The 26,377-nt window shown below is 39.9% G+C and overlaps 1 protein-coding gene across 1 annotated transcript; it reads left to right on the plus strand.

The window, feature by feature from the left end:
- The first annotated feature begins 2,469 nt into the window (after window positions 1-2,469).
- c17h21orf91 (chromosome 17 C21orf91 homolog) lies at window positions 2,470-25,575 on the plus strand. Its single transcript, XM_037748709.1, has 5 exons — window positions 2,470-2,597; window positions 6,281-6,414; window positions 18,753-19,259; window positions 20,417-20,479; window positions 22,056-25,575. The coding sequence occupies exons 2-5, from the start codon at window positions 6,288-6,290 to the stop codon at window positions 22,229-22,231; spliced, it is 873 nt and encodes a 290-aa protein (XP_037604637.1). The 5' UTR covers window positions 2,470-2,597; window positions 6,281-6,287; the 3' UTR covers window positions 22,232-25,575.
- The last annotated feature ends 802 nt before the right edge of the window (window positions 25,576-26,377 follow it).

Below are 26,377 nucleotides of genomic sequence, written 5' to 3' on the forward strand. Positions count from 1 at the left end.
GGAGCCTTAATTGAATATCTTTTTGATAATGTTTTTGTATTTTCTGAATATCTCTCTAAAGCATGGGATATGAACAGAAAAGTGACATACGATATATAAATTCCTCAGACTCTTATGCCTTTTTTGTCATGATTGGATTTGTGTGTCTTGTGCTTAGGGGGCTGTGTTTGTATATTTGTGATTGTATATTTGTTGTATTTCCATTGTGAGATATATCCTAGAATATTATTTGTGGGACATTCATGTTTACGATTATGTCTGGATGATGTTTATGTTTATGTTTGGATGATGCCGGTGTATTGTGCTGTTAGATAATGGTGCTAACATGCCGGAAGATTTGATTTGTCGTTAGTTAATGTTTCTGAATAATCCCATGAGGGATGAGTTATGTAAATGACCAGACACGAAAATGAATTATTCATTCATTCATTCATTCATTCATTCACAGAGGATAAACTGAACAGACACACTGCAGTGTGAATGAAATACCACTGACACGTGCTTACTTTTGTAGCTTGAGGTAACCTGCCATTACAGAGGCTTAAATGACAGTTCCCCAGGGCTATGCAGAGCCTGCACCATAGCTGGAAGAAATCCATGGCCATTCAGTAAAATACTGATTGATAACCTGAATAGAGTATATGGGATATCAGCGCAGTCCATGATTATGCCGAGGCAATTCCTTTCAAATTATATTCATGGCCTAATTACACTGCTACCTCCCTCAGTATTAGAAAAGGTAATTTTGTTGTTTATGATGATGAAATTCAAATTAACAGCCAGTTGAAAATAACATTTAGAAAATAAAGAGCCTTGTTTCTTATGTGGCGTCCTGTGGGCCTGGCAGCAGAGTCAGAATAAATTATCAGTGGATGGATGACAACCTATAACACGGTTGCATATGCTGTATACTATTGAGGCTCTGAATTGAAGTCTTGCTGACATTTAGTCATTTTAGAATTACATTATACTTTTGATGGCCAGTATTAGACAGAGTAAGATCCAGGAAAAGCATTGGGCTGCAGAGGCTTACTTCACCACAAGTGATGGTATTGTTGTTCCAGCTCTAGCTGTGTTTAATTAGAAAGAAAAGTCATTAAGAAATGCAGTCACAAACTACAGCTGTGACAACAGAATAAAAATTGTCTGGCATTTCAAGGTCTTTCATGGTCAGGGCTGTACTTGTGAATCCTAATTTTTTGTTGTTGTTTTATTAATTGAATTTTATATAATTTATTTGAGGGAGGTGTGGACAGGGAACCACAAGAGTAAATTTTATTTATTTTTTATTTATTTATTTTATTTGCACATATATAAAGCTGCACAAAATCCAGTCAATGAAAAAACAAACAAGAAATGTGTCAGGAGAGGTCAAGAAGCCACAGGCTTATACAAAGGACCTCCCCCCAACCCCAGAAGAAGAAAAAACAATAACAAAAAAGGAAGAAGGATCTAAACTAACATAATTAAAAAATTAAAAAATAAAGTGAACACACAGTTCGCCAAACAACTTTTAAAGAATGTCTGCTGAGTCAGTTATTCCTACATAATAATGGCATAATTACTCTTAAAGCTATTGGATATATGGATATTCCTATCGGTCTTTCGTGGGAATTCCCAGTTATTCCCCACGTGTGACTTCAGGTGAAGAATAGAAACTGAATATGCAAACTGAAATACAAGTCTACGGCCTCATGCAATGTATTCAATAATGAGGAAATGCTTTACTTTCACTATTTTTTCTTTATTAGGCTACTTTGTATAGTTGTGCCGTAAAGGAAAGGGGGGACAAAGGAGGACGGTCTGCAGGACAGATAATAATGCACTATACTAACTACTAATTAACAGTCTCTTCTTCTTATATTCACTTTTTTTAATGGTCCTGTATCACAGCTGTTACCCTGCACTATATTCAGTTTTAACAGTTTTCTTCATCTCCTTGTATTTTTATATCTGGTATATTTTTTTTGTACTTTGTACTTTTTTACTGCCTTTTTACTAACATGTTTTGCACTATGGAACTGTGATGCTGGAAACTTGAATTTCCCTCGGGATCAATAAAGTTACTATCTATCTATCTATCTATCTATCTATCTATCTATCTATCTATCTATCTATCTATCTATTGTATCTATCTATCTATCTTTCTATTTATCTATCTATCTATCTATCTATCTATCTATCTAAACCCTTTTTCAGGGGATGTTTTGATGACGCTAGGGAGGATGTACCATGATTCAACTGTAGGGGTGTTTTCACTTTTCTACCTCTGTCAGAGGCGTTCTTGTGCATTGAAACTAATGTATTTCAACGAAACAATTACACATATATCTATTTATAAATACCTATTATATGTTTGTGTTTAACTAGGGGCAGAATTGTTGATAATTAAACTAATAATAATTGTTGTCACCCCTCCAGTGAACTAGTGGTTCACTCCGCTGAGAGGGTGCAGAGAGGTTCCTGGAGCTTGTGTGGGATTTGCCGTGACGCGTCGAGCTGATGTTTGTGTTGCTCTCTCTGTTGGATAAAGAGAAACCGTGGGGTCCACGCTAAAAGGATAGCTGTCCGCAGAGGATACTCCTTAAAGGGTGAAGGTGAGTTTCACAAAAGTGGGGTGTTGAAATACTTGGTGGTGCCTTCGTTTTGTTGGTCGCTGTTTAGTTTAACAACGGCCAAAATAACGGTCACGAATCAGCCGGAGCAGAGTACTCAGAGAGAGGATGTCTGCTAGCTTCACTTCTTGTTAGCCAGCATTTGTTTAACGGTATGTATACTAAACACTCGGGTTACTGTGAACAGCCTACAGCCTGGAACTATTATTACACATATATTCAGGCTTTTAGACTGCTGACAAGGAGTTAAACACGTTATGGTGAATGTTAACTATGTTTGTGAATCTAACCAAGTGAAAAGTTGCCCTATTGTTGTTGCTATCACTGGCTAATCTCCTGAAACACTGGCCACCACTACAACGCTAGCTAGAGGTCTGGGGCAGTATCATAGTGTCTTAACTTGAGTTTCTTGGATTTGGTGCACTGAAGGCTCATAGTTATGGTTGATATAACCTTCACTATAGTTAAAGAACTCTGTCAAATGTTGTTGTTTCGCTGTGCTGCCTTTTAATGTTCACAGAAACAGCAATTTTGTGGCAGTATTATAGTGTCTTAACTTGAATTTCTTGCATTTGGTGCAATGAAAGCTCGTAGTTATAGTTGATATAACCTTCACTACAGTTAAATAACTTGTTGTTTCACTGTGGTGTCTTTCATGTTCACAAAAACAGCAACCAGAGCTCTCAATATGACTCAGAGCTGTTATAACCTGACCTGTAGCATCCATAGCATTATTAATTTGTGGCATTTGTTGCACAATACATGGTGTCAGTGTGTGTTGTTTTTGTCTTCCTTTAAATCAATTTTTGCTTTTCATTTTGTGCCAGTATTATAGTGTCTTAACTTGAGTTTCTTGGATTTGGTGCACTGAAGGCTCATAGTTATGGTTGATAAAACCTTCACTATAGTTAAAGAACTCTGTTAAATGTTGTTGTTTCGCTCTGCTGCCTTTTAATGTTCACAGAAACAGCAATTTTGTGGCAGTATTATAGTGTCTTAACTTGAATTTCTTGCATTTGGTGCAATGAAAGCTCGTAGTTATAGTTGATATAACCTTCACTACAGTTAACTAACTTGTTGTTTCACTGTGGTGTCTTTCATGTTCACAGAAACAGCAACCAGAGCTCTCAATATGACTCAGAGCTGTTATAACCATGACCTGTAGCATCCATAGCATTATGTGTGACATGTCACAAGATAGGGTGTTAAGTGTGTGTTGTTTTTGTCTTCCTTTAAATAAATTTTTGCTTTTCATTTTGTGGCAGTATTATAGTGTGTTAACTTGAATTTCTTGGATTTGGTGCACTGAAAGCTCATATATATGGTTGATATAACCTTCACTAAAGTTAAAGAACTCTGTCAAATGTTGGTGTTTCGCTTTGCTGCCTTTTAATGTTCACAGAAACAGCATCCAGAGCTCTCAATATGACTCAGAGCTGCTCATGACCTGTAGCATCCATAGCTTTATTATTATTTGTGGCATGTCACAAGACAGGGTGTCAGTGTGTGTTGTTTTTGTCTTCCTTTAAATCAATTTGTCTGTTTGCTTTTCATTTTGTGGCAAAGCTTTGTCCTCATAGTTGTCATGGTGAAATTCATTTTCCCAAAGAAGGTCAGCAACCTTGAATACTTTCTTTTATGTGATTGATATTTATTTATTTAAAAAGGATCCCCATTAGCTGATACCAATGGCACCAGCTAGTCTTCCTTGGGTCCGAAATCAAGTACATTACATTTATCACATACATACTATATACAACATCATATTTGTGTTACACTAATAACATTCAAATTTTCCAAACATATATAAATTTCACATTCATACACATCTTCCACAACCATTTAGCCTCAAGGCCCATCATCAGGGAAAAGGAACAAAAGAAAAACCCTACATGACTATTGATCAGCTGCTTAAGTAATGTATTCTTAGATGGTATTTGAATGAGGATTTGTTAGAGGATTGACGGATGTAAAGAGGGCAGCTATTCCAATGATTAATGGCATGATAAATGACCGTCTTTTTTAAGGCATTAGATTTGGTAAAGTAAAGTAGGACAAGTTGAATTTTCAAGAGAAACATCAGACTTACTAGAGTCCCTAATTTCTCAAATGCTATTAAAAGCATTCTAGATACAATAAACTGTGGGCTACAGTGTTGCATATTCTAATTAGTGGTTGCAAAAATTAATTGTAGAGATACCACTATGGTTGCGATATGTTATTGCCACACTGACACTAATGTTACTAAATGTTTTGTGGGTAAAGCAAACCAGTGCGGATGTTTATCTTTCTTTTAGTCTTTAGTTCCTTCTGCTTTTTGACAGTTCAGGCTTTTTGCCAGGTTATGGCTTTTTGCCAGGTTATGGATGTTAGACAGCTGACCAAATGTGTTTCCCACAGGTAGTTTGGAATATATGTCAATCTTTGGTTAGTTCACTTACCGTAAATGAACAATAGAGAATGTACACAGCAGTAATTTTTCTTTTCACTACTCTGACTCTTTTGAAGGTAATCCCCCGTTTCTGTACATATCACCTTACATAAACCAAAGTCATCATGTTTACCAATTCTAAAAGGGAGCCCCATCTTGAAATGTATGCTCTTTTCCCATAGAGAGGCAAAGTCCCTCCCCTTACGGTGGACCCCTTGGGACCTTATTTTGGGAAAAATATGAACGGTAGTCAACAGCGAGAGACATCATTTTTTGCTCCTGTTTGAATTAAATTAGTTTGTTGTAGTATCATTTAGTTTTGTGTGAAACCGCAGCGAACTACATCTCTCGTCTTGCACATTACACGTCACCAACACTAGCTAACTAACTATGTTTCACGCACAAGTGAAACGTTCTCTTATCTGATGTGTTTTATCAGCGATCAGTGGTCTTTATATCAGCCGGGAAGCGAAATAACGAGCGAGACCTGTTGCTGGTGTGAGTACATCCCATTACGAAACACACAGGCATCGTAGCTTCAGAGAGAGAGACGTCACTTGCGTGATTTTTGGGTGTGTAGTCTTTCTAATTACATATTTTCACAGTCTGACACTTCAACAATTTTACAACAAACTGTGAGTTTCTTGACTTGCAAAAGAAATGTGTTTTAAATTGACAAACATCATATGTGTGATTCATGGTGCGATTCAAACGGGATCAAAAAAATATTTGTCTCTCGCCGTTGACTACCGTTCATATTTTTTCCGAAATAAGGTCCCATGGTGGTCTACCGGAAGGGGAGGGACTTGGGCTCTCTATACAGATACCTGTTGTTTTAAGATATGACTGCTAATGTTTGGATTGTTGTCTCTGAGCAGGGATGACATCAGATTGAGTTTAACATCATGGGATCCAATAGCATGTTGGCACAGTGATTAGAGAGAGACTGTCCTACTCAATCTGCTGTGTCAGCAATTAGCTGTACCATTTTATCAGTTTGTGTGGTCATTAATCAATAACATCACTGACTAAAAGCATGCTAAAAAGACCTCTTTTACTGTGTTCTGTACCGAAAATAGTGTGAACCAAAAAAAATCCTCCAACTGACACTACCAAAAGTGCATTTTTAATAAGTTTATTTGAAAATGTGACCTAATTAGTTAAAAAGAAGCTTGGTGGTTGTGCAAGCTCCTTCTGGTATTAAGCCATGTGCTCGCTTTCTGTTTTTCCCCAGAAGCACAATGGATGAAGAGGAGCAGTTTGTAAACATCGATCTGAATGATGACAATATCTGCAGTGTCTGCAAGCTAGAGACGGAAACAGGGACCATGTCTTTCTGCCATGTCTGCTTCGAGCTCAGCATTGAAGGTAAGAAACAGGATTGGCTGGCGACTATTGTTAGAGTTTGCTCGCAAGAGTGAATGTGTGAATATATTTGTGCTAGCTAATGTTTCAAAGCAACCTGCAGGTTACAGTATGAAGTGTAGCTCATTAAAGCCGCAGTGGATAGAAATTGGAGCAAAGATGATTAAAAAAAGTTATTTTTGTAAAACGGTCACTATATCCTGACAGTAGTGCATGAGAGAGGTAATCTGAAAAAAATCACGTGCCTCAATGTCTTCCGGTGTCCTCCAGTGCTCTAATGGCATCTGCAAGATTTCACAGAGCAGAGCTGGAGCCTGCCGTCTCTGAGCAGCTGTCAATCACCCGCAAACTACGACTGAACGGTCAACCTAGGCAGCGCTGATCAAATATGAATCAATATTCTGTTACTGTAATGTCTCACATCAAATGTTTTCAGAAACATCTTGTAGTGTACTGTTTAGCTGTAAAATGAGAAAAGTTTGTGACCCTGCCGCCGTGTTGAGATCAGTTGAGGAAATACCAAGCACCGCCCACCAGCCGGAGAAAAACTTTCTCATTACCACTTTTCTACTGCCACTTTTTTTTTACTACAGCGCGACCTCTCCAACTCCTGAACACACACACTCAATGTCTGTCTGATGGGATTCAGATTTAAAATTCATCTTCATCTCCACAGTTTCACTGGCTAGCTTCATATAGAGACAGCCTTATGTGGATAGATCTGCACTGGTCTTCGCTGCCAAGTCCAGCATTTGGATCACACAATAAATCACTTTTGCAGAAACATCCAGATTCCTTTTGATCATCGGTCCCATCACAGCAAACATGCACTCGCGCCAAGAGCTGTAATACAGCTTCAGAACCTTTCCGATTTGTTGATGTCTCATATGATTGCCCACCACAAACGCTTATTTTATCCTCTTCAGGAACAACATATGAGATATGTGCTGGGTAATGGGCCTGTAGGACCAAAGCCCTCTCTAAAGCAGGCCACTGTGATTCTCCCGTTTGATGTGCCACTCCAACTCAAGAGCGTGTGTTTGAAGTTTTTTCATCTCTTAATTAATGAGTGGCCTATTTGAAGAAGAATGACAAATCAGAAGGGATTAGATATGCCTCTCATTCGGCACTCATCTCATAGATCCACAAAGGTTCTTTTCCGCAAGAAGTGTGTGTGTTTATATCTGCGCAGTATGATTGTGTACGACGTGTAAAACGACGCCATGTAGCTGAGTAAGAGCTCCCAGAGTGGTATATCATTCTGTTGACAGCGGGAGAAAATGCATATGCACATGAAAGATTTATAGGTCTATTCTGTTTTGGTATAAGGGAACTGAGTGTGGGGGTACTGATTAATTGCTTTGCTCTTTGTGTGCTGTAAAAGTGTCTTCAGCCACAGTCTCATGCAAGCATTGTTAGAACAGTACTTTACTTAAGTTGTGTTAGTACGTGCTTGCAAATTCATTAATTCTCATTCAGCAGAGAAATAATCTGAATAGGGTAGCAGCAAGCAGCCTGAGTTTGCTGGTATGTACAGTACATACTGTCAAAAGCCTAAATATAACTGATGTTATAAGACTTTCTTGAAAACAAACAACCTTAGTAGATGATTGATCGGTTTGAGTCATTTTTTAAGAAAAAATTAAAAATTCTCTGATTCCAGCTCTTTAAATGTGAATATTTTTTGGTTTCTTTACTTCTCTGTGACAGTAAACTGAAAATCTTTGAGTTGTGGACAAAATAAGACATTTTAGGATTTCATCTTGGGCTCTGGGAAACACTGATTGACATTTTTCACCATTTTCTGACATTTTATTACTAATACTAAAATAACTAATTGAGAAAATAGATTAATCAACAGTGAAAATAATCATTAGTTGCAGCCTCGATCTGTTTAATCTGTAGCACCTAGTACTATTTAGTTTAATTTCTTAACACATTTCTCCCTTATGCTGACCTTACACCAAATGACTTTTCAAGCGATTTCACTGTTGCAGACGTATTTGTAGTTGCGCCGCGCTCCTGTGATCTCGATCTTTTAGTGTAAGGTGGTCATAAAACTCAGTCCAAGCGGTCTTAAGTCAGTGTCTTTCTGAAGATTGCTGGCTTCAATCATTTTTGATTAAACCTAGCAATCTTCAACTGAAACATCCAGTTTGCTCGTAGGTTAATAGCAAAAATTCCAGTAGCTAACATTAGCTTGCAAGTAGCCCCATTCAGGACAGTGGTTAGCTAGCTAGCTATAGCATACCCACCGGGGATTTTCAGGGCTGCAGCAATTTCTGTCTTCTTTCTCAACAGTTTTTCCATCAGGATCAGGATGTGACATCTAGTTGTAGTCTTGTAAATCATGACACTGCAAGATCCCCAGGGACTTTCTTTGCGAATATTATTGTCTGTGACTTTTTAAGACACATTGTCTTTAGATGTAAGAGGGTGTCAGACTTCAGTCTTTTCAAAGTCTTTTCAAAGTCTTCTAGTGTATGGTAGGCGTTAGCAGCTGGATTCTGTGCATACTGTTGCTTGTTTGTAATCTAAATACAGTATTCAGGGGCACCTTTTAATAGTTTTGCTTTGTAGTCCACTACCATCCTATTGGGACGTATGGGTCACTGAATGTCTTAAAAGGGATTTGACGAATATGGTTATTTATCTTTCGACATTCCACAAGGCAGGGGTTGCTTGTCTGGCTCAGTCGGGGCGTCCTTGTTTGCTCCATTTATTGTTTCAGCCAGGATGCTCTGTTCAAGTAGGGAAAAAGTCAGCTGGTGGGGCATTTACGTAAGGGTGTCCCCTAAGCTTTTCATTGTTGAGACAAGACTGAGGCACCCTAGGTACTGTTTGTGTCAGACAAGACATCTCAAACTGCGTCAGCTTCTGGGGGTACAGGTTTTGATGTAGCCTGTGTGTGGCAACGAAGTGGCTGTTATATAACTATTGGGTCTGGGGGAAGAGAGGGGGGTTTGCAGACAGGCACGTGTTTCTGATGCAGCTGAGCGTTTCATTAGAGGGAGGGGAGCTTGCCAAGCTGCATGTGGCTACTTTAGGCACGGCTGATTGAAAACTAAGGCCAAGCCGTGTGCCCGCCGACTGCTCATGTAGACTTAATAGCCACAGCACTCTTTCATCCTGTGCCATCCTTTTGTTAAGGGAGAAGAGAACAAGTACAAAAAATATGATGGGGAAATAATGGTCTTCATCTTTCGTTACACACGGAAACACACCCTGCCAGTGCCTTTCTCTTCTAAACCATATCATGTAATCTCAAGGGTGAATTACTGCTGCTGAATATTCATCGCCATCTTGCTATATGCTGGTTTTGAATATTTAGTAGAAGCAATAGAAGCAGAATTGCTTCTTGTTTTTTTTTAAAGAATACACCGAGAGTATATTGTGATATACAGGTCACGGTTGTGTCATACATAAAGGTCCTCTGTACTCTCCATACTCTCCACATGAACTGAATTTAAACAAAATTTTCAAGTAAATTTATTACTATTGTTTCGGAAAATGTCATCTCCCTAAGAATATCTTCAAAGCCCTATTTCTTCATTGATTAGTGTACAAAAGACAGTGTCTTCTAGTCTTCAATTGTCCAATGCAACAGTGTACCTTTGTCACAGCAGAGATTAGGCCCATGATAAGTTTAGTTCCACCCATAACGGCTTGCATGACATGGAGGTGTTCAGACTTGTCTGTTTTAAACGTCAGCTGCCGACACACACCCACAGTATTCACGGTTGAAGTTAGGCAGTACTGTACATCGACAAACACAAACAAGATCTACTAATAATAAAACAGTTTGTCATCTTCAGATTCCAGTAGATTATATATGCATGAGTTTGGAGCGAGGCGCTTATGTTGACAGCGCGCAGAGTTGTTTATAAGCAAGGCTTCAGCCCACAGTTCCACCAGGTGCAGAGTTATATGTGAAGACTGTTTGTGGCATAAGCGTTGAGCACAGTTCGATGCAGGATGAATGCTCAGGAAGGTGCAGCCTTTGTTGTCGCTCCAAGTGGTTGTTTCCTGAGGAAACTGCTTTGGCTCGGGTGTGCTGGTTCTATCAAAAAATACCGAATAGAAATAGTGTCTATTTATATATTGCTCAACCTCTGCCTAACCGGGTATTTCTTGCTTTCAGACCGTTCTTTTCTTTTTGCTTACTGCACCATCTGAGCTTTGTACTACACATCGTTACACAGCCTTGAGCGTCAACACTGCACAGAGGGCTACTACAGTTATTTGCCACACCAGGAGCCAGTTCAGCCAGTCTCCAGTCATTGGTAATCTTCTGTGGAAGTGATGTTGTTGTTTCCAGCTAAAGGTATTTGTGTATTTTGGAGGTATGCTCAAACCCCAACCTCTGTAATGCCTGTGATACTAAAGATTATGAGAGTAATGGCTCTGTAAGGTAGCCAAGGAAGCCGCACATCCAGCCAAGGCTTGCAGGTAAAGTAGTAGTTTAGAAATCAGCTATGATCAGATTGTGCCCAACATTTTTTGCATTCTAGTTTTTGGCTGGACCGCAGAGGGCCAGCCCTACAAGCGAGTGACTGAGTGATGAAGTTACACGATTGCTTGGCCGAGTGTCAAAATGAAAAGGCGGTAACAGCCGTTTGTTTACGTTTTTTGGGGGTGAAAAATCTCAACTTTATGCAAATTAATCCGTCCAGCGCGACACGTCCAGCTCACGAAACTTGGACCAAGTTGTGAAACTAGGCGATCTAATTCTAAAATGAAATGAGATTCAGCAGTGGCATAGCCTCTTTCTCGCTTAAAATGTTTTCAGATGTTTACACGATAGGGTACGTCACCGCTTGAACGACCAGGGCGCAGCGCGTCCCCTACTGTCCTCGCCGGACCTGGCGGACACGCACCGCTGGATTTAACATTACAGACATGACCAATGACTATTTGTGTAACAATTTAGCCACAAATTCACAGACTGACCATACACAGTCCAGATATATACTCGGCTTTGACCGAGTCTTGTTCATTGATTGTCAAATACATCATTCAAATGGGAGTAGGTAGTTAGTTTGCATTCACAAATATTATATCTGATGTGCAAAAGTCATATTAAAGGAATAATTGACCCCCCATATTAAATGAGGCTATTATCTATTTACAGTCAAAACACCAATAAAGCATGTATGTTAACAAAACTAAACATTAGCTGGCACACTTGGGGTTTAGCTCTCTTACTTCTAAGTGTTCAAACCAGCCAAAATGGCCAAATTTGGTATCAATAACCGTATCATATTCATCAGACTTAACTCTTTGGATCTGATTACTCAGTGCATGGCTTTTTGAACTGGCCTTATTGGATGTGACAAGCTGCGCTATGTAAACACCTGAGAGATCTGACACTAGTGAGTATTGCAACCTCCAGCCTCTCACACACACACACACACACACACACACACACACACACACACACACACACACACACACACAGTCTTTTGGTCTTCTCTGGCTGCTTGTCAGACAAGATGTCTGCTGAGCTGCCAGGTTCAGCTGAAGCCCAGCACCTTTGCTTACATATTGCAGACAGAATTTTTGCTGAGGCCCGGTAGCATTTCCAGCTGAGGTTCAGAGTGAGAAAAACAGAACATTCCAACTGGGAGAGGCTGGAATGATGCAGTTGGTGCTGATTCTGGTTGCTGCTCGCTCTACAGGGGCTATTGTAGCTCCTATAAACAGCTCATTCTTTGTGGGTGAACTCTTCACCCTGGGTTGTAGAGAGGCCTAATTATGTTGCTGCCTGTGGTAGTTGTGCGTTTGAACACAGTTGGGGTCCACAGATTTGCTAAACCTACAGCATGGTACCGCTTTCTGAGCCCTCTAATTTAGTACTATAATGCTTAATGGCCTGCTTTCCATGTGAGTCTATCATTGGTTTGGATAAATAGCCCCTTTTTCAAAGTTTATTCTCTTCATTAGCCCTGCAACTGTGAAATAATTGCCTCTCTCACCACAGGTTGTGACTCTCTAAACTAACTGAATGTGATACCAATGTGAGCAACTACTTCTATAAAGACAATTATCTTCTGCCACCTTGGAGTGGCTTACAATGAGGATCTGAGCAGCCACAACAAAGGCAGCCATGTATATCTGTTACACTATCAATTTACCAAATGTTTCATGGTATCTATCTACCCTGCAGTTTAATGAGTGACTTACTGAAATCCATTTCATTGAGCTGGCTTCTTGGTAGTAACAAGCAGTGGAGAGATGCATTTTGCACTAAATTGTGACTTCTGATAATAATGGGTATTTGTAGGCTTTTTTTTTTGCCAATTCCCATATTAATGCATCCCTTGCATCATTTTAACAACCTGGAACTCTTCTACAAGGTGTCCTGCGTTGTTTGCTATCATGACAGGTTTTATAACTTGTGAATGTTTACTCACAACAATGTCTTCTTAACTCAGTTTACATCGCACTACCCAGAATGGAACTATTGTCACTGACTGTACTGTACACAGTTATACACAGCATCTGTAGGTAGCTGCCAGTAGGACCTTTCTATAACACAAATTCATAATGTGCTGTACAGAATATACATTTTTTTCAAGATTAAGACTACTAAAACACATACATTTGTCTCGGGGTGTAAGAAAATTTAAAAAATATATATTGCGATATTATGTTTTGCGATATTGTATTGATTCTCAAACGGTGTATCGAATTTTAATTAACCTCTTAAAAATCCAACAGCCCGACAGCGGACCTGGCCACTATTCTGTCTTTCTCAGTTTTAAAGCTAGAGTGAAGTTACTGATATCATATAAAACTACAAAACATAAGGAATCCATTGGTAACAACCATGTCATACTTGCATGTCGCGAAGGAGGCTAAATAATGCTCCAAATTTATGCTAAATTTTGGCGAGAAAAAACTGGCATTGCCATTTTCAAAGGGGTTCCTTGACCTCTGACCTCAAGATATGTGAATGAAAATGGGTTCTATGGGTACCCACGAGTCTCCCCTTTACAAACACGCCAACTTTATGATAATCACATGCAGTTTGGGGCAAAAACCATGAAGATTTTTGCATGCAATACAAATGTGTTATTTTCACCTATTCTAAAATGGTGTATTTGAATATTTCTGCATACTGGGGTCCCTAAACAGTTTTGGAATTGCATAAATTGGGTATGACTGGAAAGCTGAGGCTCTTGTGGATCCAATGAGCCCAGTTGTATTCATGTGTAATGATGTTAGTCCCCCAATATAAATTGCAATATATTGAATTGAATATCTAAATCATTTTTGTTCCTAACAGTTATTCATAGTGGCTGGGATGTTTTACTTACATTCCAGCAAAGATGATTGCCATTGCAAAAAAATAATTATGTGATGACAGGATTAGCCTGATTTATTATAATTACATTCAATCTGATGTTGTTATGCTATGCTAAGTCTGTCATTATATAATGCTTAACGTTTGTTCTCAATTTTGACTAATATGAGAATCTGTTTTTCTACTAATTTGGTAAATCAAATGAGACACTGAGAAATGGGAGCATAAAAATAGAGAGCTCTGTAACTACAGGCTTTTTATGATATATATCAAATCATTTGTCTTTGTGTGTACGGTATTTAAGGATTCTCCATCCAGTTGCTCATTCCAATTAAAATTGGTTGTTATGTTGTAATGTTTGATATTTTATTTTATTAGAACTGGGATCATCAATGTTGCTGGTGTGAGTTTGAATAATAATTACAAAACTTGGTCTCAGGAGGTTATAGTCTGTGTCGCCTGTGTCTCTTCCTCCACCCAAAAAAGAATTACATTTGTCTTTGCAAATCGTGCAAGTCAACATGAGCAATGCAAATTGTAGATTGATTGGTCTATTCCTGTTTTGGTTACTGTCAAATGTGACTCTCTGTTTAGTAGTATTACCAGTCTGTCATTCATTGAACTCTGTGCTGTTGTCTGCCAATATGCACTACTGAAATCACCATGTTGGCAAAAATAAGTTGATATGTGTGAATGGTGTCTAGTATTTGTAGGTTTCAGTAATGTTCAGGACGTGTCTTCCAGGCTGAAGCTGGTGGAGTAGCTATAATTGTGTTTCAGCTTGATGAGTGTGGTCTCTTGCAAACTGTGTAATGGTAGCTAGTCTGTAGGTACTGTTGTGGAAGGTCTGTGGTGGTTAACAGGTCGTTTGAGTTCAGTGTTGGTCATGCTAGCTCTATGTTGGTGTCAGAGTTGGCCCGTGCAGCTGACGGGCACATTCTTCTACGCTGTGCCATGCAGCTGTTTTTGACACCTTACCACCGATGACCTCTGTCCCGCGTGTCCCCATACCAGCTCCAAACCGTCCGTCTCCTCTTAAGTGTGTCAAGGCTCGAGTGTCCTTGCTTAGCACATACAGTACTGATCAGAACAAAACCAGAAGTCTGCAGAAGGGTTGCTCCAGGCCTGATTGTAAAACAGAACAGTGTCTGTATTATGCTCTGCAAACACGCACAACGGCCACAAACACAATTACATGCATTGGTACTTGAAGCAGAGATCTCTTTCCATGACGGCAACCACAAGACCCGAGTCTGCAGAGTGGAAGTCTTCGTTAAATTTGGGCAAAAATACAGCCACTAAATACAGAGCAGGACTAGATCAAACAGAGGGATGTCATCTCTCTACAGCCTGAGGATTATTATGCTGTCGTATTGGGAGCGTTCCCTTGGTTACTTACTTTGCTATTGAAAATTATCCAACGTAACAGGCATCATTCTTCCTGGTGCTGCTCCACCAGTTTCTCAACTTTTCCGTACCAACTCCGTATGACTTAAAGCATGTGGATTTTTGGTTTCAGTTCACCTGAAATATAACCATTCACTTAATTTGTATATAAAACGTAGTCAAAGGCAATCCCTCTTTCATTTTAACATTATTTTCACTTCACATCGAAAGTAGGGCTGTCAATTGATTAAATTATTTAATCACGATTGATTGCATGATTGCCACATGATTGTCACACAGTTTTTATCTGTTCAAAATGTACCTCAAAGGGAGATTTGTAAGTATTTGATACTATTATCAACCTGGTGGGCAAATATGCTTGCTCTATGCAAATGTATGTATATATTTATTATTGTAAGTCAATTAACCACACCAAAAAATGACAAATATTGTCCATTGATGCCAGTATGTTCACGCTACAACCTAAAAATCACAAGTTGCGTTAATGCGTTATAGAAATTAGTGTCATTAAAACGAATTTGCGTTAACGCGTTATTATCGCATTAACTTTGACAGCCCTAATCAAAAGTATAATTTCTTGCTTTAAATAACGTGGACCACCTGATTTCCAGGTGTGATCAATACTATAATTATTTATATTTGCTTTCTGGAACAACTTATAAACTACTGATAACTATGAATAACACCAGGTGTTTATATTTGACATCAGCACCTTCTCTGTGCTTTGTCTCTGTTAGTTCTTTCACTGAATGATAGACCAACCTTGACTCATTCCTTACAAAAGAGCAGGAAAAAAACAAGCCTATCGCTCGTCACTGTTGTTGTGCTTAATGTCTCTGGCTGTCACAGCTGAACAATGTTGATTCACCTCCAGTGAATAGTCTGTGTGTGCCTGTGCTTATGTGTGCAGCCATGAAAGACAGTAGTGCTAAGCTGCTTAGCTGGAGTGAGGTCTTTGGCTGGTGGTGCACTGGCCTGGTTGTGGGCCAATGATTTTTCTGCTAGGCAAGTGGTAGTCAGTGTGTTTTTGTTGTACACCAAAGACTGAGACTGATCGGATTATTACATGGCTGTTTGATAGACAGAAAGCTCCTGCAGCTATTAGTAAAGCATCTGTAGATTCATTGAACATTCAGCCGGGAATATTCTTACACATGACTCACATACCTTATACTGTATACTGCAGTTCCCTCACAGGACTCATCTGTTATAAAGATCTGTCTTTCTAGGTACTCAGGTCAGAATACAGATATGGAGAAGCTGAGAATAGACCTCTGCGCTCACAGCAGGAATGTTTTCAGATACATTGGAGGCGAACGTCAGACGAGAACAACATAGATATGAGACAAGAGGTGCGGGAGCTCCTGGCCATCCGCGGTGAGGAAGGTATTAAGCGGTAGATGACAGGATGGTGAGGCACAATGTAGTGCATGTGAATATAGCAAGGCTGCTGAATGAGGGAGGAATCCGCCCTCAGTACACAAACACAGAAACACACCGTGCCGACCGTTATAACTTTTTCCATTTCCCCTTTAACAAAGGTGAAAGGTAGGCCATATTGCGATTTTGATAAAATGTATTAATGGTGCAGCCCTACAACAAAGAAACTAATTTAGTATTTTAGTATTTCCTGTATGGTGCAAGACCTGTCAGCTACAGGTTGTCAGTTACTGACCCTATCGTGATGAAGGAAACCGAAACCCTAGATATGTGCGTGTGTGTGTGTAACTTAAAAAAAAAGAACCTGCAGACCGCACTAAACACCAGGCCTCTGTGTATGTATGTAACTGTTGTAATGTAGTCATGGGGTGTTAGTAATGTCCTGTGGTTTTCTGTGCTCATCTGTCTGCCGGTAAAGTGCTGAGAGAGGCATGAGAGGTAAACCTACCAAAGTGAGCTCTTAAATCTATATGGACAACAGCCGCTAATCTCCCTCCAACACGTACGTCTGTCTGCTGAGAAATGCAGGCTGTGACAAGAAGGCCATCACACAAACACTTGTGGAGCGCACTCTCACTTTGGCCTCGTCTGCTATCTCTTACGCACACGCACGCACGCACGCACGCACGCACGCACGCACGCACGCACGCACGCACGCACGCACACACACACACACACACACACACACACACACACTGTTCCCTCTCTCATTCTCTTTCACCTTCAGCTTCCCGTTGTTTATCAAGCTCTGGCCCATTTTTCTCAGAGGTTATTTTAATTTTGGTCCACTTGCTTTGTGTTAATTTCCTCTGTGTGTACTAAAGTGGTTCCAGTGTGACCTGTTTTGACTGGATCCAGGAAGCATTACCTTTTCCCTATAGAGGTACTTCCGAGGAATGTAGTCTTAATTATAGAATATCAGGACACGAACTGAAGTCGTTTTTTTTCCCGCTTCCTATTAGATGAGAAAGGTTAGATTGTTTTACTTCTGGGACCTGAATTCCTCTTATGTTGATAGTAGGGCTGTTAATCAATTAAAATATTTAATTGTGTGATCGTAGTGAATCGTGATTAATAGCAAATTAATCGCACATTTTTTATCTGTTCAAAATGTACCTTAAAGGGAGATTTGTCAAGTATTTAATATTCTTATCAACATGGGAGTGGGCAAATATGCATGCTTTATGCAAATGTATGTATATATGTATTATTGGAAATCAATTAACAACACAAAACAATGACAAATATTGTCCAGAAACCCTCACAGGTACTGCATTTAGCATAAAAAATATGCTCAAATCATAACATGACAAACTCAAGTCCAACAGGCAAAAATAGTCAGTGTGTCAGTGTGCTGACTTGACTATGACTTGCCCAAAACGGCATGTGATTATCATAAAGTGGGCATGTCTGTAAAGGGGAGACTCGTGGGTACCCATAAAACCCATTTTTCATTCACATATCTTGGGGTCAGAGGTCAAGGGACCATTTCGAAAATGGCCATGCCAGTTTTTCCTTGCCAAAATTTAGCGCAAGTTTAGAGCGTTATTTAGCCTCCTTCGTGACAAGCTAGCATGACATGGTGTTATAAACGCATTAACTTTGACGTCCCTAGCTGATATACAAACATACAGTATATGGATACATTGGAATTGTGTATTTCTTCACACAGTATAACCAATAAGACAAAGTGGAGACTTTGTATTTGCATCTTTCTGGTTGTTTGACAAGTACAGGTATATTGAAAAACTGATAAATGTAAATGAAATGCTGCTTCATGTGGACAGACCTTCCTCCCCACTGTTGCCCAGTACAAATTTTTCAAATATGCTTTATGTGTTTGCATTGAGACTGAGTTAATCTATTATCCCTGCTATCTCAACGCTCTCCTGGCTAATCCACTGCACACTAAGCAGCTTTCACAGAGAGATCGCGACCGGTCAATCTGCCAGTTTTAGCTTGTTTTCATACTGGTTTACTTTTATTTGCTGGGGAGAGTTCAGTAGGTCTACTCAGTACTGTATTTCTCACTAACTGTTCACTGCTTTAGTTCTTTTCAACTTTTTAATTTGCTTTTTTTATGAGTTCACGGTATTTTTGCACAACAATGACGGTTTTGTCTGTGTGGCTCTAGCCTTCAGTTGTATTGTACCTATTGACTCATTGCTTTGTGTCTGTGTGAATGCAGGTGTCTCCTCTGCTACCTTGTTGCACACAAAGTCCCTGCGCGGCCACAGAGACTGCTTTGAGAAATGCCACCTCATCGCCAACCAGAAGCTGTCACGTTCCAAGGTCTCCCGAAGTGCCTACGAGGGCATGAAGCTGGCCTTCAGCCAGAAACTGAACCGCATCATCCAGTATGCCCAGAACAAAGACTCCGTCTCCTCCAACGGCCCCAGCAGGCGGGGGGCCAAGATTCTTTGTTACAGCCAGCAGGGCGACCGCAAACTGCTGCCCCAGTCGGATGCCCAGGTGCCCCGCTACACACCCTGCTGGGACATGGGCAAAGCAACAGGGCTGCCCGATTACACCATGGGGATGTTGGAGTGCCACACGGTGGAGAAGCTTGGGCTGTTGCAGGAGACACAATCTGATGTTTGGTCCACTGACGGCAGGAATGGTCTACACAGCCGGAACCAGTTGTCAGGAGGAGGACAGTCACAGCACAGACACGACGGCCACAACAGAGATGAATGTGAGCACATTTAAGTTTGACCTTTACGAACTTTAGTTTAATCAGTGTCTAATTGAAGCAGAAGTGGAAGGTCTGTTTTCTTCTTTTGAAGGAAGACTAGTGTTGCCAATTTGTCAACAGGAATGGATCGCTCTCTCTGCCTCTCTTCTCTCTGTCTTAACTTCAACATTCAGTGCGATTTCTAAAACCTCTGAGTGCTTATTAGTTCAAAGGCAGCAGACGAAACGGTAACAGAAAATACATTCTTACTTCTGTCCTTCATCTTCCTCTTCGCTGTGATCTCTGCAGAGAAAGGTTAATTTTCCGCTAACCTCGAGATTTAGTATGTCCTTGTCTTTCTCACGTCTTGTCACTACTAAAGCTGCTTATGACTACCGACTGCAGCAGTGTGAGAGAGCCTTCTACAGTAAAGGTCTCTAATTAGAATTCTGTGCTTTGAAATGAAAGATGATGGGCATTTCACAGGTACAAGTGTTTGCATTTATTCGTGTGCATATCTCTACATTAGCTCATCAACACTTTCTTATCTGAATAACATGCATTGGGCAGGAAACTCATTTTGAGCGTCACACACTTCATTTCCTGCATTCTGGTGAATTTTTCTGCATCAATTTATTGAGGAAATGTTTTCATTTATGTGAAAGAAAACACAAAGTTCAGGCGCCAGGTGAATTCAAAATCTGAAAATATAATGCCGTAAGGCTCTCAGGCATTCTGTATTACTTTCAAATATTTATCCTGTATTCTCATTAATGTGATCTCTGCTGAGTCAACACACATGTAAGCATGGTTTAATTTTTGATGTAATGCAAGTTTAAGGCACTTCCGCGTCCCTTTTCAGACCTGGATGCAAAGAACGTATATTGCCAAGAAGTGAAAGTCAGTTGTCCGTTTCCATTGCAACATCAGCGCCCAGCAGCAAAGTTACGTTTCTGCCATTTTGGACTGAAAGCGACTATCGGACGCCGTATTGACATTTAAAATGAGGGATGACGAGAAGGTCGTCACTCATTTAACAACTGTAAATTATATTATAAACGTGTCTGCTGAAGAATAGACGCTCCGCTCCTGACGTTTCTGTACATGCTGTGTACATCCTGTGTGACATTCCTGGCATCTCACACTCTCTAATCAAAAGTGTTTGTCTTTTCTTTCAGTGACTAAAATGAGTGTGGACGAACTCCATCAGATGAACAACCAGCTACTGATGCAGATTCAAAGTATGTGTTTTTTTTTCTGGCATTCTGTGTTAAGTTGTGCAATGCAGGAGATTGAACACAACCGTTGACATAAAGTTCAACCATTTAAATCATCAACATTTTCCATCTGTAATAAATCCCCATATTAGATTCTTGGTGCCCTCGGGGGAAGAAAGCTGTATTTGGAAGAAGTGTTTTTCACTTACAGCATACCCAGTCTCAATAAATCAGGGGCTCATAGACTGGAAGGTTTCTCTAGTCAACACATCATCTCCCTCCATGTGACCAGCTGTGTTGAATTGGGCACTGTGTACTGCTCGCTCATGCATTCCCTGCCTGTCTGTTCACTCCATTCTTCATCAGTTAGACCTATTGTTTGCTACACACAGTAACAGCTAAGCTACGCACAGCTCTTCTCAAGCAAGTTCCATTTTTACCTCAGTATGGTCAAGTAGCAGGGTCATAATAGAACATCGTTGTGAGAGTTTTGGCATACCGCAATCATCATTAAACATTCTTGATATTTTCATCTTCAGTCTTCTGTTGAGTGATTAAATGAGCCAGATAGTCTCTCCTTGCAGTGTCAATAGGGAAACGACACATGCAGCGAATGTGAGATGTCCTCTGGTGGAGTGAAGTCTAGTGGGTGTCTGGCCTTCAGTCAGTTCCACATATTTTCATTACTTTATACAGAACAGATGGGGAGGTTATTGCTCCTATATTATTTAGCAGCAAGATTTTTTATGATCTACAGTATGATCCTCAATAGAGTGCTACAGGAATGAGTCCTAAAACCCTTAAATGAGTTAGCATTTTAGCACTTTATGGTTCCCTCATCTGGAAGTCAATGTTTTTTTTTAATGGGTTTTCACTTAGATGCCTGAAATAAGGTCTGTGGTTAACACAAGCTGAAGAGATTTTAACCTTTTGTTCTACATCAGTAAATACCCCACTTGTGAGTTTTGAAGCCATATGTGTCTTAAAAAAGGCGGTTGCTAACAAGTGGCTAAATGAGACCACAAAACACGTCCGCCTGTACAGCTTCGTTGTGTATGCTCACGCTCATGCGACAGTGGTGTAGTTTGTTTATAGCCTAACGTTAGCTTTTAACTTCTGCCGATTGCATTTATGCTTCAAAAATCATAAAAGTGGTGTTCATTTGTGAAGATTATCTTACGAAACAAAATGTGTTTGTTTGCCACTTAGCTTATTTTCCATAATAATCTAAAACCCAGTGGAAAAATCTCATTGGCTTTTTGTCAAGGGAACCAGGGCGATGCTAACTTCCTGGTTGGCCTACATCACCCCTGGAGCACTCTGTTAGAAATGTTTTCACGTCCATAAACTTGTTTAAATTAGTGTACCTCAGCCGCACAACACTGACGTCCTTGACTCAAGTTGTTAGTTAGATAATGTTTTTGTTTTTTTCTTGTTGTGTGGGGGTATCTTAAGCAGACGCATTTTCTGTCGTGTTGTCTTTGCTCTCTGCCCCTTCAGTAATCAGTGTTATTGGTTTTCTTTATCTCACTTGTTTGTCTGTGTATAAGTCACTGATTCCCATTGTTTTGCCCCCCTGTCTCTCTCTCTCTCTCCACAGAGGTCTTCGAGGAGCTGACCGATGCCGTGCAGGAAAAAGACTCGTTGGCGTCAGAGCTGCATGTGCGTCACATCGCCATCGAGCAGCTCTTTAAGAACTGTGCCAAGCTGCCCTGGCTGAACATTAGCAGAGCCGGGGTCAAGGCCAGCAGCAGCACCACCGGCCCTGTGGAGTGAGGTGCGAGGTGGAGGCTTCTCTGTCTCAGCTGCTGGGAGGAAGCTGACACTGAACACTTGAAAAGTGCCGGCTGCAGCAGCGAGGCTGAAACAGCGAGGCTGAAACAGGCCTTTATGTATATTGATTGACTTTTACGACACTATGGTGACGTTGAGTTGTTAGAGCTGCTTTAGAGCAGCATTAAGGGCTGTGTTGACATGGCTTCCGTTCCCGTGGTTGCGGTGATGATGCAAGGATTAATGGTGGTTTGCAGTTTAAAACAAATTGCTGGTCTGGCATGTGACCTGAATTCAACCCATCTCATGTAGCCAGGATGCATGTTAATACCAGGTGGAACGGGGATCAAGAGTTTCCTGTCCCTGATACACGCTGAGGACATGATGATCCTTAAAGAACATCTTTTAAGATTTACCTTAATCCAGACTGAAAGCAGTGTGTCTACATAATTTTAAAGAAGTGGTTGGTTTAATTTCTTTTTGTTTAGTTTGCTGTAAAACATTTCAGTTTTCATTGTTTGGATATTCAATTATTGGTTTTAACATTGCCTAATACTCGTGGTGAGTTACAGTATTTTATAACATAACTTGGTGCAGAATACTTAATGCAGATTAGCTGGATGATGTCTGTCATATTCATACCACCAGACACTGCCAGCAGTAGTGTTTGATTACTGTTCTAATGTCAAGCATGAACGAGGTTTTAGCTTTTCCTTTCAGCTGCACACTGGCAACATAATGGCTTGAAACACAAGTTTGCTTTCACGCTGCCCTAATTTGACTTGATAGTTTATGAATACTGTTGTGAGCAGATAGATTTAACAGTAAAAAATAACATATTGAAGTAAGCTCAAGTCTAATCTGGAAAAGGGCATGGGCAAAGTGCAAGACAACGCCCAAAAGTACCCTAAAGCATCTCTGCAGCAAAGACAAATCACAAGTGTGAACATTAACATGGCTATACTAGCTGTGCAGGTTTCTGTTTGTGAGGGTGATGACTATTTTGGGAGTGTCCATGAACGAATACTTTGTAACAGCTGGTTGGCAGGAAGCAGAAATATCAGTTAATATACCCGCAGCTTAAAGTGATAGGTATTTTATTTTTAATTTTTAGGTTTATAATAACGATCATTGCTGGTGAGATTTACTCAATATTTAGCGCAGAGCTGTCTGTTGTATAGCTGTCGAGCACAAGTCGTATGCATGGCTATACACTGAACGAGGGCTATCGGAAGAAGAAATGTTTTACTATTGAAAAAGAAATCCAGCTGCCAAACCAAAGTCTGTATTTGTTCTGTTTCACATGTGAACTGCAAGCATTTGATTCCATTAGCAGAGGAAGATGCAATACCAAACTGATTGAAAAATATATGTGGCTTAGTGATTCTCTTTTAGTTTTGGTTCAGTGTGTTTAATGAACCATCGATTTTTTTATTCTTTAAAGAAGGGGTTCTCAAACTGTTTGGGCCCAGGGACCCCTTAAAGGGGAGAACATTTTCCAAGGACCGCCTCATAATAAAAAAAACACCGATTAAGCATAATGCTTCCTACCATTTTTACTCTTAAGGCATTTTCATATTAGGTACGATTGATTCGTACCGTGCCCGAGAACTCCCCCGCCGCTCAGCTTTCACATCAATAAAGTTATTCCGTACCCGAGTACACTTGCGTCATCATCCGCGTGTATTTGTTAATGTTGAGAACAGCTGTTCTAGTTGCAGAGCGTCGTTAAACACTTCATTCAAACTTGACAGAAACAAAATAAAACTCACCAAAACCGTCGTCGTTGGTCTCTCCAAAAATCACCAACTCTGGTTTGGTCAAAATAAACTCGATGTGAAAATATGACTGCTCTACACGTTGTCCCATTAAATTAGCTAAATCAAATAACAAATATTGCCCAACCCTATCACCTACTATGTTTATATTTTAAGAACCCTCTGGCCTGCCTTCCTGCTTTATCAGTCAAGGCCGTGCAATTCAGAGGATGAGATCGTCACATGCTGTGTGGGGATACAGATATCAGAGCAGACCAGCTGGGTTGAAAAAAGCCTGCCCTTTCAAAACTACCTGCTGACTGCTACCTCGGGTTACATAGCGGTCCACTTCCGTATTTTGGTAGGGTTGGTTTCGTTTTGATTCATGACAGATTCACATGATGTGTCACAATGATATCAGAGTTTCCGTTGGCCCAAAACGTGGGTGGCAGGAATGAACACAATATGCTTGTTTTATTGGCGCAAATGGTCCCAATCTGTAGAGATGTACTTGTCAATGATACAGCACAATTTTATCATTTATAGCAGATTATTTCGCGGACGCCCCCTGACAGAGTGCCACAGACCCTCTAGGGGTCCCCGGACCCCACCTTGAGAACCACTGCTCTAAAGAGGTTGATGTGGAAATGATTTGTTCTCAAGTACACATGGCGTATGTTTTACAATTTGTTTTATTTATCTTTTTCATTCATCTTTTATGTGCAGTGTTAACTTTCATTGCCCTCTCTCCTGTATTGATGTGTGAGAACTAAGTTGAGCAATACGCGGAGGTCCCTGATTTTTAACGAGACAAATAAGGACGTAGGGGATGGTATTAACAGTCGGTGTGTTAAGCCTGCAGTTTTGGTTAATTTCTTATTCAGGAACCCTATGCAAGAAAGAGACAAATAAATCAGTAGCCTTATTAAATAGAAAATATCAAAAAATAATATTAGTTATCTGAGTTTTCCTCAGAAGAGGTCTTAGAGCTGCTCGAGTATAATAAGCTGGGAAAGACAAAGTTATATTCAGATTGATGTTTAGAAGAACTCAGCTTCGCCACCATCTCTTTTGCTCTCTCTTTGTAAGAGATTAAATGTATTTGACCCCTTTTAGGGTTTTAAAGGTTTTAGCTCCATTTTAAACTTGTATCTTGGTTTTCTTTGGATAAATGTGTTCAGTTGTGCTTGAGCGTTTGAGCGTATTCAGATTACTGGTCCTTAATGCAAAGTCCTTCAATCTTCAGTTGTATGTTTTTTTATTTGTGTGTTTAATTCTGAATGCTGTGTCTTTTTGTATAGTGTGGAAACATGCCTGGGCTTATGCCTCTGCTCAGCAGAACATTCAAAATGGATTTGGTTGTTTTCATTTTCTTTTTACTGGAGATGTAAGCACACCTGTTACACCTCCTTCCCTTAGACTTGACTCTTTGTTCATTTGTTTTCTGATGTTGAAACGAGGCTGCATTTGTGTCGTGTGATGATTCTATTTATTGTGTGTTCATGGACCTTACACATGCTGTGTGATTTGTGCTTAAGTGACGGTTTGTATTTTTTTGTAAAATATTTCAATAAAATTATTTTTACTACACACTGTGATATTCTGGATTTGTTTGTGGCCACTGCTGCAGAGATAAGAAAGGTGATGTGATTGATATTCACATTATTATAAAGGAATGTGACAGACACTGAATGGCTACTTGAAGAAGGAAGGTTAAACGCGCTTCTCACAAAGAAGTTGCAGAGTAGCAATCTTGTAACAGGAGAGACTTCAGAGAGCAGTTCCAAAGCATACTGGAGCACACCGATTTAAGGCAGTAAACTTTATTAAATACTAACCTTTCGACGCCAATGAAGACGCAGTTGACATCGAAACGTTAGTATTTAATGAAGTTTACTGCCTTAAATCCGTGTGCTCCAGTATGCTTTGGAACTGCTCTCGGAAGTGTCTCTTGTTACTGAATGGCTACTTCTCCACGTGGGCAATAATGACATTGTAAACTGTATAAAGTGAAATGTTGACCTTTTACACAGTCATGTGTTACATTAACGCACAACTTTACTGTCTCCCCACATGCACATATTCTTTGTACTTTTACACTTTATATACTGTGAACATTTGCACATCCCCAGGTCAATATTTCGCACATTCCTGCACAAAACTGTACAGCTCTTTCCACTTTAAAAATGTATATATTTTGACGCATTTCTTATATTTTTTCATATTTTCTATTGTAATTCTTTCTATTTTATATGAAGCATCTTGGCTTTTGTACTGTTAAAGGTCTTATTGATAACACTTTTATGTGGACGAATATTTAACGTCAGTTAGTGTGGAAAAAACTGATAAATGGCTGAGGTGACGATAAGTGCCTGGCAACACATTTTTTTAT

Source organism: Sebastes umbrosus, chromosome 17 (assembly GCF_015220745.1).
Source record: "Sebastes umbrosus isolate fSebUmb1 chromosome 17, fSebUmb1.pri, whole genome shotgun sequence".
Classification (NCBI taxonomy): domain Eukaryota; kingdom Metazoa; phylum Chordata; class Actinopteri; order Perciformes; family Sebastidae; genus Sebastes; species Sebastes umbrosus.